Source organism: Lissotriton helveticus, chromosome 9, assembly GCF_964261635.1.
Source record: "Lissotriton helveticus chromosome 9, aLisHel1.1, whole genome shotgun sequence".
Lineage (NCBI taxonomy): Eukaryota > Metazoa > Chordata > Amphibia > Caudata > Salamandridae > Lissotriton > Lissotriton helveticus.
In genome coordinates, this window is record NC_136070.1 from 424,340,202 (window position 1) to 424,352,708 (window position 12,507).

Genomic DNA, 12,507 nt, shown 5'->3' on the forward strand with positions numbered 1-12,507 from the left:
ATTGATGGAGAACCCCAGCAGGTGCAGGAGGTCGGCTGTAGTCTGGAGGTGGCTGACGACTGTCTGGGGCGAGCCCGCCTTCAACAACCAGTCGTCGAGGTAGGGGAAGACTGAAACCCCCAACCTGCGCAGATGAGCTACGACCACCGCCAACACTTTCGTGAACACCTGTGGGGCGCTGGTAAGGCCGAAGGGGAGCACGGTAAACTGAAAGTGCTCGTGGCCTACCGTGAACCGCAGGTAACGTCGGTGGGCCGGCAGGACGGGGATGTGAAAATAAGCGTCCTGCAAGTCCAATGCTACCATCCAGTCTCCAGGGTCTAGGGCAGCTAAGACCTGAATCAATGTCAGCATCTTGAACTTCTCCTTCCGGAGGAAGCCGTTGACATTCCGTAGGTCCAAGACAGGGCGTAGGCCCCCTTTGCCCTTCTTGGGTACCAGAAAGTAGTGGGAGTAAAACCACACCCTACTTCTGGCCCCGGAACACGCTCGATGGCCCCCTTGGCCAAGAGGGCCGACACTTCCTCTTGCAGAAGTTGCAAGTGATCCCCCGACACGCGGTGGTACTGCTGTGACCTGGCTGGAGGGGTCACCTCGAAGGGGAGGGAGTAGCCCATTCGGACGATTTGCAGCACCCACCTGTCTGACGTGACAGTGCGCCAGTAGAAGAGGTGATGGCGGACCCTGCCCACTGGCGTCACATGGGCCTGAAAGCACAGACTAGGAGGGTTTTGAGGCGGGTGCTGCAGGGGAAGGTGTGGACTGGCCTCGCCGTTGTCCCCGACCGCCGCCACGGCGGTTTCACGGCCGCCACCGCGCTGTGTAGAAGTCTGCGGCGCGTGGCTGGCAGCACGTGTGGGAGCGCCCCTTCCTTGGCCATGAAAGGAGCGAAAGGCACCCGTTTGCTGGCGTGGGACCGAGAGGCCCAAGGACTTGGCCGTAGCCCTGGAGTCCTTAAAACGCTCAATCGCATGGTCTGCCTTGTCGCCAAAGAGGTGACGGCCATCAAACGGCATGTCTAGGAGAGTAGCCTGGACATCGGCCGAAAAGTTGGCGGACCTCAACCAGGCGTGGCGTCGAACCGCCACCGTCGTTGCCATCACTCTGCCCAGTGAGTCCGTGGTATCCAGCCCACACCGGATGGAGTAGCGCGCTGCATCTCGACCCTCCGCAAGGGCTTGGGCGAGTTTAGCCCGGGCCTCCTCCGGGCATTGTGGCAGCACGTCCGCGACCGTGTCCCACAGGGTGTGGGTGTAGACGCCCAAGAGGCATGCGGTATTGACAGACCGCAGTCCCAAACTCAGGGACGAGAACACTTTCTTTCCGAATTGCTCGTACCTCTTGGATTCCCGATCGAGTGGAGCCGTTGGGAATGCAGTCTGGGAAGTGGAGGCCTGGATGAGCAGGCTCTCGGGGGTGGGATGGGTGGGCAAAAAGCAAGGGTCACCCGGGGTCGGGCGGTAGCGTCTGGCAACGTTCCTATCCACAGGCTGACCTGTAGCGGGCTTGGACCAAGTGCCCACAAGAACGTCACACAGGGCCTCATTAAACGGCAGCAGAGGCTCAGTGGAGATTACCTGCGGTTTAAGGACCTCAGTGAGGAGGTTAGTCCTCACGGCCGCGACGGGGAGCGTAGGCCCAAGGCCTTAGCTGCCCGCGTCAACACTACATTGTAGGCAGCCCCCTCCTCCATAGCCACGGTGGGAGGGGAGACAAATCCAGTGTCTGGCGAAGTGTCAATACCACTGGCCTCCCCAAGCTCATATGTCCAGTCCTGTTGGTACTGGCACTCCTGTGCCAGAGGGTCCATAGACCCCTTCCAATCACCCTCATCACCCATCTCCTTAAGTTCAGGGTCAACGGATGGGGCCGGTTCGAGGAAATAGAAATCTCCAAACGACATCGAGAGCGGCGCCCAGCAGGACCGAATCGAGGGGAGGATTGGGGACGGCGTCGACAGGCGGCGCCGGGGGTGACACCCGCTGAGCCGGCGCCGGCGAGGTCGACCAGTGACGACCCGGATCCGGAAGTGGATCCAGTGAGGGCCTGCGGCGCCCGGACCGAAGTCGCTGGCGGCGCCGGGCCGAAGCACCCGACGGTGTCGGAGCAGAAGCACCCGACCCGCCAGGCCCTCCAGTCAGGGCCGTTGGGCCCGAAGGCGCTACGGAACCCGGCTGAGGAGGGAGGGACCTCATGGCCATGAGGTACCGCTCGACCTCCTCCAGCGTTGCATCGTGCCCAGGGACCTGCAGGTGTGGGGCAGGATGCGGCGCCTGCAACTCTGTCAGAGCCGCGTGGGTGGTGTCACCCGAACCCCCGGACGCGTCGTGCGAGAGTCGGGGTGGGTCGGAGGAACGATGACGTCTCTCCGACCTCTCATGCCTTTTACCTGAGAAAGATCCCGACGACCGATGCCGACTCCCGGAGCTACGAGGACTCCGACCCCGCGACCGGTCTTTTGACCTCCTGTGGGACCGGGACCTGGAACGGCGCGGGGCCAACTGCTGCAGCTCCAGTCGCTTGCGGGACCGCTCCCGCCTAGCCTTCGACGTCAGGGCCCGGCAGTCGGGGCAGGTGCGGTCGTCGTGGTCGAGGCCTAGACCCTGAAGGCACCGGCAATGGGGGTCGGTAACCGACATCAGTCGGTCGCACCTGTAGCAAGGTTTGAAACCGGGCATCCCTACCGGCACCGTAGGAGTCGAGAGACTCGAATAAGAGATGATCAAAAAGATCAAAAAGTTTAGTCAAAAAGTGACTAAGGGGTAGAGCTTCTCCGGATCTGCGCTAGCTGGTGCGGAAAAAAGAAGAACTGACGTCAGCGGCATCTAAGTACTCCGACGACTTCATACCGCGGACGACGCCTGCCGGCACGCAGGGGCATTGCTACACAAAAATCTTCCGGATCCAGTCGGACGCCTGGGGATATTCTAAGGTAAGGAATCTATCACTAACGTGTCTCTTTCAGATCACAGCATCATCCATTTCACCATTGTGGAAACACCCCAGCACGCCATACGCCTTGCGCAAAACAGCTGGAACAGTCACAAAACCCCAATGGACTACCACCCTCATCTCCAATACCTGCAGACCATGAACGATGTGAACCGGGGTGCCCAAAATTTCTCAGACTGAATCACCGCCAGTGTAAACAGCATCATCCCCATCAGACCACCCAATACCAAATGGTCCAACAAACACGACACCTGGTTCACCCCAGAACACCTGTCCTCTAAAAGAAAATGCAAACAAATAGACGATGGCGGTCCAGCAGAAACCATACAGACAACTCCGAGCTGAATGTGCCCTCAAGAATTATCACCACTCCCTTAAAGAAGCCAAAAAAGTCGCCTTGTCCATTGCATCAAAACCAGCAGCAATCACTCTAAGGAACTTTTCAACATAATCAGGGAATTCTACTCCCCAACTTCCATCAAAAACACAATCCCACCCATCCAGGACCTCTGCTACATCCTATCAAACTACTTCCACAACAAGATAGCAAACATCTACAGCAATTTCGACCCTCAACCGACGGAGCTCACTCGTCCAACCCATGCCGACATTCCGCACAACCACCCATCCGACTGGACACCCCTCTACACCAAGACCACCATACACTTGGACACTCCGACAGACACATGCCTACACCATGCCTTCAATCTAGGAACGGAAGAGACCTGCCCTCTACTCACGCATATCTTTAACTCTGCCATCAACTCCGCCACCTTTCCTGAAACCTGGAAAGACGCAGAATTAAGACCCCCTCTTAACAAAACCCACTGCAGACCCAAACGACCTCAAGAACTACCACCTCATTTCGCTCCTCCCATTCCCGGTGTAGGTCTTTGAGAAAGCCATTAACATCCAGCTCACAGACCACCTGGAGAGAAACAACCTACTGGACACCTCTCAATCAAGCTTCTGCTCCAACCACAGAACCGAAACAGCCCTCATAGCCGCAACGGACGACATCAGGATCATCCTCAACCTTGGAAAATCAGCTGCCCTCACCCTCCTTGACCTCTCCACTGCCTTCAGCACTGTATCCCACCACATCCTGGCCAACAGACTGCATTACAGCGACATCAGCAGCAACACACTCAAACTCATCACCTTGTTTTTCGGTGTCCCCTAGGGCTCCTAATTTAGCCCAAACCGCTTCCATATCTACATGACTCCACTGGCCACCATAGTCCGCAGCCACATTATCTCATATGCCAACAACATCCAGCTAATCCTCTCTCTCACAGAGTGCATATTCACCACCAGAAGTAAACATATGGAATGCTATGACCAGCGTTGCGGACTCGAAGACCAACTGCCTAAAATTGAACATTGATAAGATGGAAAGGGTCATCTTTGGTTGAACCCCCTACTGCTGGGACAACTCCTGGTGGTCCTCCACCCTCAGACCTGCTCCAAACCCCACCACCCACGTCAGGAGCCTGGGCATCATACTGGACAGACAGCTCTCCATGAAGCGCCAGTTGGAAGCAGTAGCCTCCTCATATTTCCACATCCTCCGAATGCTCCAAAAGATCTTCAGGTGGATCCCACTTCGCGCCAGAAAAATATAAACATCAACAGCCAACTGGACTACGCGAACACACTCTATGCTGGAATCACAACCAACTACTGAAACAATTCCAGAACATCCAAAACAAAACAGCCAGACTCATTCTTGATCTCCCAAGACGGTCAAGCATAATCCCCCAACTCGGAGACCTCCACTGGCTCCCCTCATGAAGAGATGACACTTCAAACTACTCAACCACGCGTTCAAAGCCCTCCAGACAACTCCACTCACCCAACCTAGCCCTTGCACACATCCTTTGCATCTGTCGAGCCTGAGGAGGGGGAAGACCTTTCTCCTACCTCGCTGCCAAATCTTGGAATGACCTGCCCCTCCACCTCCGGACCTCATCCTCCCTCACTGACTTTAGGAGAGCACTCAAGACCTGGCTGTTCGACTAGTCGCTCACCCACAGCGCCAGGATACACCCCGCCCCATGGGGTGATAAGTCACGCTCCATAAATCTGAACTTATTGATTGAAATCAGTCAGACAACCTAGACCCTCGCATTCGGGAATTTATACGCTTTGGCAGCAGCATGGCGGGCCTTTCAATTAACTGGCAAAAATCAATCTTATTCACACTTATGAAGGTTACACAAACTTTCACATCTGAGTTCCCCGCGACATGAGCTTGTGACCCTGTTCGTTATCTGGGAGTATGACTCAGCTGGGATGTAGAGGAACTGTGGCAGGAGGATTATAGCAAACTGGTGACGTGGCTAGAGGAGCATATGCCTGCCTGGTCAAAGCTGCCACTGTCCCTAACCAAGGGACTGGCCATTGCGAAAATGGTTATACTCCCCAAATTCTTGTATCTCTCCATCAACTTGCCGCTTCCCCTCGAGCAAGGAGGGCTGGGGGTGCTGGATATAGACTGTATTTCCTTAGTGGCTAGGTGTACTTTGAGTACTTCTGGCTACATCCTAACCTATTCCAGCCGCATACTGCATCCGAAGCTGACCATGCGGCCCATGCCTGCTTCAGGCAGCCTTGTAGGGGCCCATTTGTGAGGGTGCGACATTAGGTGGATACCGTGGCATGCACAATAAGGACATGGAATTAGCTGCGAAAAAGAACTTGCCTCGACCATATATTTGCTCTAACAGTCCCTCTCTTTGAGCATCCGCTACTCCCGACGTCAGACGATGCGGATTCCCGTGCAACTTTACCTCCCTCGAAGCAGTGTACCCGGAGGGCAGCAAAGCCACTTAACAGCAGGCGTGTATGGACGCTGCGCTCCCTTTCCTGGACTCCATGACCTACTATCACCTCCAGAAGTCATTAAGAGGGACTCATGACACGTTACCAACAGCACCCCCCACGTTCATAGTGCTGTGCTGTGCTCACCACCACCCCTTCCCTGAAAGCTTGTCACACGCATCTATGCTAGTAAGCTCTAGTTCTCTAGAAAATCAGCTCTCAGATTGCTAAAACTAGAGACTTTGACAACAGAATCTGAACTTAGAGATGTGCTGCAGTGGTCAGTTGAGGAGAAGTATCTGGGACCAGAAGAGATGAAAAGCCAGATGGACTAGAAGGAGTTTGTACCGATGTTCCTTCTCCCCAGTCAATGTACTACCATGAACTGGAAGATATTTTAAGATAATCTGCATAAAAGTACAACTACTGTGTAAGTACTGCCATATACATTTGGGGAGGGGGAGCACCAGACAAGAAGTTATTGATAGGGGGCTCTTATATAGTTGGTACTGCTAAGGGCCACTTATATCCAACCAGGAGAGATGGTTACTGACTTACTGGGATGGATTTACTTGGGTCTTGGCCAACAGAGTGCCCTACAGTGTATATACCAGGGTTGAGCTGTACATGATCACTGTAAGAGCTGCCATTTCTAGGCAGTTTCCCAGGATTTTTCACAATTTTGCAGGACACTATATTTTAGCTGTCTTTAGAACTCTGTGCCCATTAACCCTGCTAACTAGTAGTAAAGTGCATGTGCTCTCACTTTAACCACAGATAAATAGGCTTAATCCTGATTGGCACATTTAACTTACCTGTAAGTCACTATTATATAGTGTAGAAGTGTACTCAGATGCTGAAAGATAAAGGAGAAGTGAACTACAGCATCTACTGTGCCACACACTATAGTGGCAATGCAAACATGGGTTCAGGCCTACCTTGTGTAGCCGGACTATTGCAGTGTAAACTTGCAAGGAAATATGTTAAAACAACTGCTTGGCAAATGTGCAGAGTTCACATACAACACTTGGGGAACACTTGAAAGTAGAGCGAACAGGCTACCCCATTAACTAGGGCAGGCCCAGGTGTACTTCCCACTCACTAGCTAGAGCCAAGAATAAAAGTGGCACACCCAGGCACACACTTCAAAACTCTTTCTGGACCTGCGGACAATCAGAAGACGTCTGGACCTGCCGTGTGTGGCCTGAGAAGAACTCTAAAAGACTGGACTTGCTCTCCCTCTCATACCCTGGACAAATAAGTTGACTCCAATGGTGATAAATTGACCTCCTGTTGAAGCTAAAGGGACACAAGCTACAAGAGGCCTTTGCCTGCAACTAACCAGCTGACCAGTAACAACTGGACCTGGACTGGACCCAGCTCTTTGCCTCTGCCGAACATCCTGTGGGTTTCTTGGTTCCTCCCCTGAAGTCCTGGGGGCCTTTAGAAGTGAACTCCTGTGGTTGACTGGGACTTAAAGGACTAAAGTATGAAGGTAAAATCTTTGATCACGATGAACCTGGTTGGCATATGCGACCCAAGCTCCATCACTGTCAATGTCAAATTGCTCCTAGATTCTGGACTACCGCAACCATTGATTATCATAGGTAATTTATGCTCCTTGGCACTATTCCTACTTAAAACTTTTACATTTAATAACTTCGGTTCTCCGTACTGAATTTGTCATTTTATTTATTAAATTGTACTCATTTTTTCTAATATGGTTCGGGATTTTTATTGTATTTTTGTTTACTTTTTGATACAGCATAAATACTTTACACATTACCCAGAGTTAAGCCTGTCTGCTATGTACCGGGGGGGATGGTGAGCTCACATAAATGTTGTGACTTTGCGGTTCACTCTGACATGGTCTAAGATTATTCCTCGAGGTTGGTAGTCATCCATCCCAAAAAATTTCTTTCAATTACCACAATAGTGTGGTTATCTTTTGGGCACTCCAACCTTTGATACCTTCTTGGGAACAAAAACCAACGCCTATGGATACATCCATCTCCAATTGCCTTCCTTTAGGCTGGTTATGACTCAGCGCCGAGTTTCTTTCCCTAACATATTTTCCCATCCTACGATGGTTGTGTATTTTTTCCTATGTCTTTTTAACAGCCACTATGATCCGAGGAGAGCAACATAGCTCTTCCACATTATAGACTGAGAAAACAGAGTATGTCATGGTAATAATACTTTCTAAGCTTGTATGAGGCTCCTTGAGAGACAATAATAACTGGTCATTATTCACGGTTAGCTGACAGGCCCTTGTGCTGTTTTCTATGTGTTCAGAAGATCAGTACCTCCATTGAACATGCTCCTATAAAGGACCTTCCAAACTATTCTAAAAGCATTATTTTATTCCAGTGAAGCCCCTTTAACACACCCTTTAGTTTTCCACAGTTCTCCCTTAGAATACTTAATGGCGATTTCTGAGCCACACAGAGGACTCTGCAGCGATATAAACTGAATACCACCATTCTCAGTAGCAAGAACGCTAGACTTTTCCAGGGTTTGACCCTCTACAAACAAGACTGATATCTCTTCCCTTGATCAGAGCCTTAAATTAAGATTTGCTCCTTATTACTTCACTACCATGATGAAATAAATCTTTCCTTTTCCGGCTGGTTCTCTTGAGGGGTCACAACCACACATCCTTAGGACCTGGTAACAAAGCCAACTTACTTCAATTACTCTTCAGTCCAGCATCGATACCATCTCGTCTATACATTTCCTACTGTCTCACACATATAACAACATTTCAGTCACATAAAAGAAAAGGTATTTTCCCCTCTTACCTATTCTACATCATAACAAACTGGGTCTGTCCCTTCAGTAATCGAACATAGGAGCATATAACAGAAATGACAGTGAATCACTGTAAAGGCAGAGATATTCAGTTACTATTACAAGAGCCATAGGCTTTTTATTATATAGTAGTCTTACCATTTTAGCCTACACAAATCCAAGGACCACATAGAGAACTAGATTTTTAATGTGCTAGGGTACATGCAATGATAAAAATACACTATACAGAGGATTTTCAGCATTTATTTTTTGTGAATTAGAGTGAGTATTTTCCAGTGGTTATTAGGGTTCACACACTTTGCGTTTTCTACAGCATTCCATTTAAAAAGTCACTTTTGTATTTTATGTAAGATGTTTTAGTGGATTATTCTTTTTGCATAGGATCTTGTGTAAATCAGAGAGGCACAACCTACAATATTGGTGAAACCGAACCATTATGCACATACTGTAAACTCCTACATGTGACCTGTAAGGAGTAAGTTTGAATGTTTGCATGTTATAACAACCATTCAACCTAATGCTTCGCTAAAATGGGCAGAAATACAGACTTATTAACTGGCAAAAATCAGTGGCTACTTGCCTTTTTAGGCTTCAGGGCTACGCACTCTGTTTTCTGGTCCATTATTACTATACCACCGGTGAATAATAAACTATTCTCTTTGGGTATAATAACAAAAAATGCTGACCCTTAATTTCAGCAACAGCCTGAGGCAGAATTTAACATGGTTTGATGGTTGGCATAGGCGACCGAAGGTGCCTGCACCAGCCATCAGAGCTATTGTCCAGAGCTGGTACAGCCACTCGCCTCAGGGGTCTGGCACTTATCAGTGCTTCCGCATCTGTGATATGCAGAAGCGTCCTAGGTAGAGGAAGCCTCGAGTGCTGTAAGCCTAATCTCTGCAGGGTCCCGGGGTACACATCTGTCCCCCCACCCTTTCCAAACTTGTCAGAGTTAGTAAAACGTGGGGTGAAAAGTAAGAGACTGGCACGGGGTACCTGCAACTGTTGAGGTTTGAGATTTCAGTTTCATTCTCAACTGTTAAATCAAGCGGGAGGGAGCAGTGTGGCTGCTCCTCTGAGTGCAAATGGTGCAGTATTTGCTCAAAAGTGACCTGCACAGGCACCAAGGTACGTAAACAAACGCAATCAAATGTTATTTATATGCACTAGATTGAGTGTCGAGAAGTGTGAGAATGTGCATGTATGGATGTGTCTATGAGTGAATATGTGTGAGCGATAAGGTAAGAGAGAGAGTGGGTATAGGTGAGAAAGTAAACGCATGAGTGAGAATAAATAGGAGTGATTGCAAGTGACAGATTGAGAATGAATGACTGAGTGCGAGTGAGTAAGAGTAAATGCCTGCAAGAGAGTTAGTTAGAATGAATAAGGACATGCCTGACAGTATGACCAAGAATGAAAGTGAGTGACAGAATGATGGCGTATAACTGAGTGAAAAGTGAGAATTGAAAATGAGTAAGAGTGAATTCAACGGAGTCGGAAAGAGAAATTAAGAAATAATAAAAGTGAGTGCAAGTATGAATAAGAATCAGTGAATTAATGAGACGGAGTGTGAACAAGCGAAAATTAGAGTGAGAGCAAGTGAGGGTGAAGAAGAGAACGAGTGAGTAAATGTAAATGGCTGTGAGTGAGAATGTGGTGTGGTACTTGTGAGCCTGCAGTAGTCCCCGACATACTGAAGGCAATTCTTGGCTTACGCCGACACCTATTGCAAAATCTTGGCATACTGGAGGTAATACTTTGTACTGACATACTAGAGGTAAAGCTTGGCATATAGGAAACCATTGCAAAGTGATGCCACTTTCGTACTGGAGGGAATTCAAGACACATTGGGCACGCATGGAAAAATGCTGGCACGGACATACTTGGGCCAATTCTTGGTATGTTGGCCAACAATGGCAAACTTCTGGTGCAGCCTAATTGTAGGAAGTTGTTGGCCATATCCATTCTGTCTGGGAGGGAGGAAACCATTACAAAATAATGGCCATGATACTAGATACCACTCAACAGAAGGGTTGTCCACAGTATATGCACAGCATAAGTGCACACTGTTAGGTATTGTAAGTAATTTTAGCAAAAAAAACGCATTCAAGGACTATAGGGGGCAACTATAACTAACTACTGTCCCTGACACAAGGGAGTTTTTTTTTTTTTTTTAAACACACTCGATTGTGCCCACAATATATATATATTTTAAAATGATAGGGTCAACTCCTTGGGGGCGTTAGGTTTCATTGGTTTGATATCATGAAGGGACTCCCATTATTCAATGACTGCTCTTTATATATATGCGTTTGAGCAAATGTATGTAAAAAATCTGCTTTAAAAATGCACTAATTAACTCCACTTCTTTCAAAATCGTGTCTGTGGAAAACTCTCTTCTCAAACCCTACAAGAAGTAGTCAGGCTCAGTTGCTGAAATTCTCGCCAAGTGTTACGGTCCACCAATTTCAAAGCTCACCAGATATTTGCAGTTTGCATTGTGTTCTATACAAACAAAGAGCTAAAAAAATTCAAATCTTACATTATCTTTTGGCAACTTGTGAAGTGACATGAGAGCGTGCATCTTTGCCCAGGTCACAGTCAACAATAAAAATGGACCCCACATTAACTTTTTTGAACAATTAGAAGTGAGAGTTACCAGCCATTAGAATACAATGTAGATATATAAACATTTGATTTACTGGTACAGTTTACAACCAACAAAATTACGACCAACAAAATTACAAGAGTATATCACTATACAACAGGCATTATGTATGCATGCCAAGTTTATAGAATGCATACCTCTTTTAATCTGGATTTTCTGTGCAAAATAGGATTCTCTGCTCTTGAACGGGCAAGTGACTTTGCAGGTTGAGGACATCTGGAATGTCTTCTTGATCTTTGTATTTCATGTTTTCTTGGTTTCTCGGATCTTTTACAACCTTTCGGCCTCCCTGGTCCTTTTTTTATTATTGGCAGCCATTGCAATTTTACATTATCTTCATGAAGTGGATCAGAAGACTTCTCTGCTTCTACAGATCGACCGGACTAAACGTTTTACAGTCAGTAAAATTCAAACCCAAGGTAAAATTAAGAAGCATTTTAGAGTGCTCAAAAAATAAAACATACCACGTATTTCCATATATTTCATTCTTACTTTTTTACCACCAGTAGGAAAGAAAAAAGAAAATTACTTAGCTTTAACAATAGATTTCCAGAAGAGGTCCTTTCTTTTGGCACATAGTCCACTGAAATTAGGCAAGGATTTTTCATACCTAGTTCCGATGAGAGCAGTATCATTTCAAAAAAGGGAGCATGGGCAGGTCAAATGTGCATAATATGCATTAACAGACTTTGTCAAAGCAGAAGAAACAATGTTTTAAACTGGTAAGCTCTCAGATAAACGTACGCAGGTCCCATCTTAACTTGTGTGATGAAATGTCCACATTACATAACTCAATGTAAGTAACAAAGTTATTTACACTGGTTTCTTTCTGCTATTTCTTTGTCCCTACACCATTCGATTTTTATGGTCTGGCTTGACAGCTCATCTGTTGCCAGACAATTGTGTGAGAATCACCAGGAGAGGGGCTTTGGCTCCGCTCATGTAGGGAGCCATGAGTAGGTTTTGGTTGGACAGAAGTTGTGTGTTTACACAATAAATTGCTTACCCTTCACACTACAGGGGGCCTTTTGTTTATTAGTGCAACTGCCTAAGCTTGAACTTTGAGGGGCACAAACATTCTTTAATTTAATGTAATGTAATTCTATTAAAGTTTCTTAGATAGCTAAATAATGTATGCCATTTTTCTGTGGTAGCAGTACATGGGAGGATGGCACTCATTAACGTACATGTATGTTTAGGTCTGGCTTGACAGGGCATTCATAAGCCAGACATTTTTGAATTGCCATTGCTAG

The 12,507-nt window shown here is 47.7% G+C and overlaps 1 protein-coding gene across 5 annotated transcripts in view; it reads right to left on the minus strand.

The window, feature by feature from the left end:
* Positions 1-12,507, minus strand: part of ZNF839 (zinc finger protein 839) — a 213,649-nt gene that overhangs the window by 135,450 nt on the left and 65,692 nt on the right. For 4 of the 5 annotated variants that reach the window (XM_078660210.1, XM_078660209.1, XM_078660206.1 and 1 more), the window contains one exon: positions 11,392-11,637. The exons of the other annotated variant lie outside the window; for it this stretch is intronic. In XM_078660210.1, the coding sequence (XP_078516336.1) occupies positions 11,392-11,637 (246 nt within the window). The remainder of the gene's footprint in view (positions 1-11,391; positions 11,638-12,507) is intronic. 5 annotated transcript variants of the gene reach the window in all.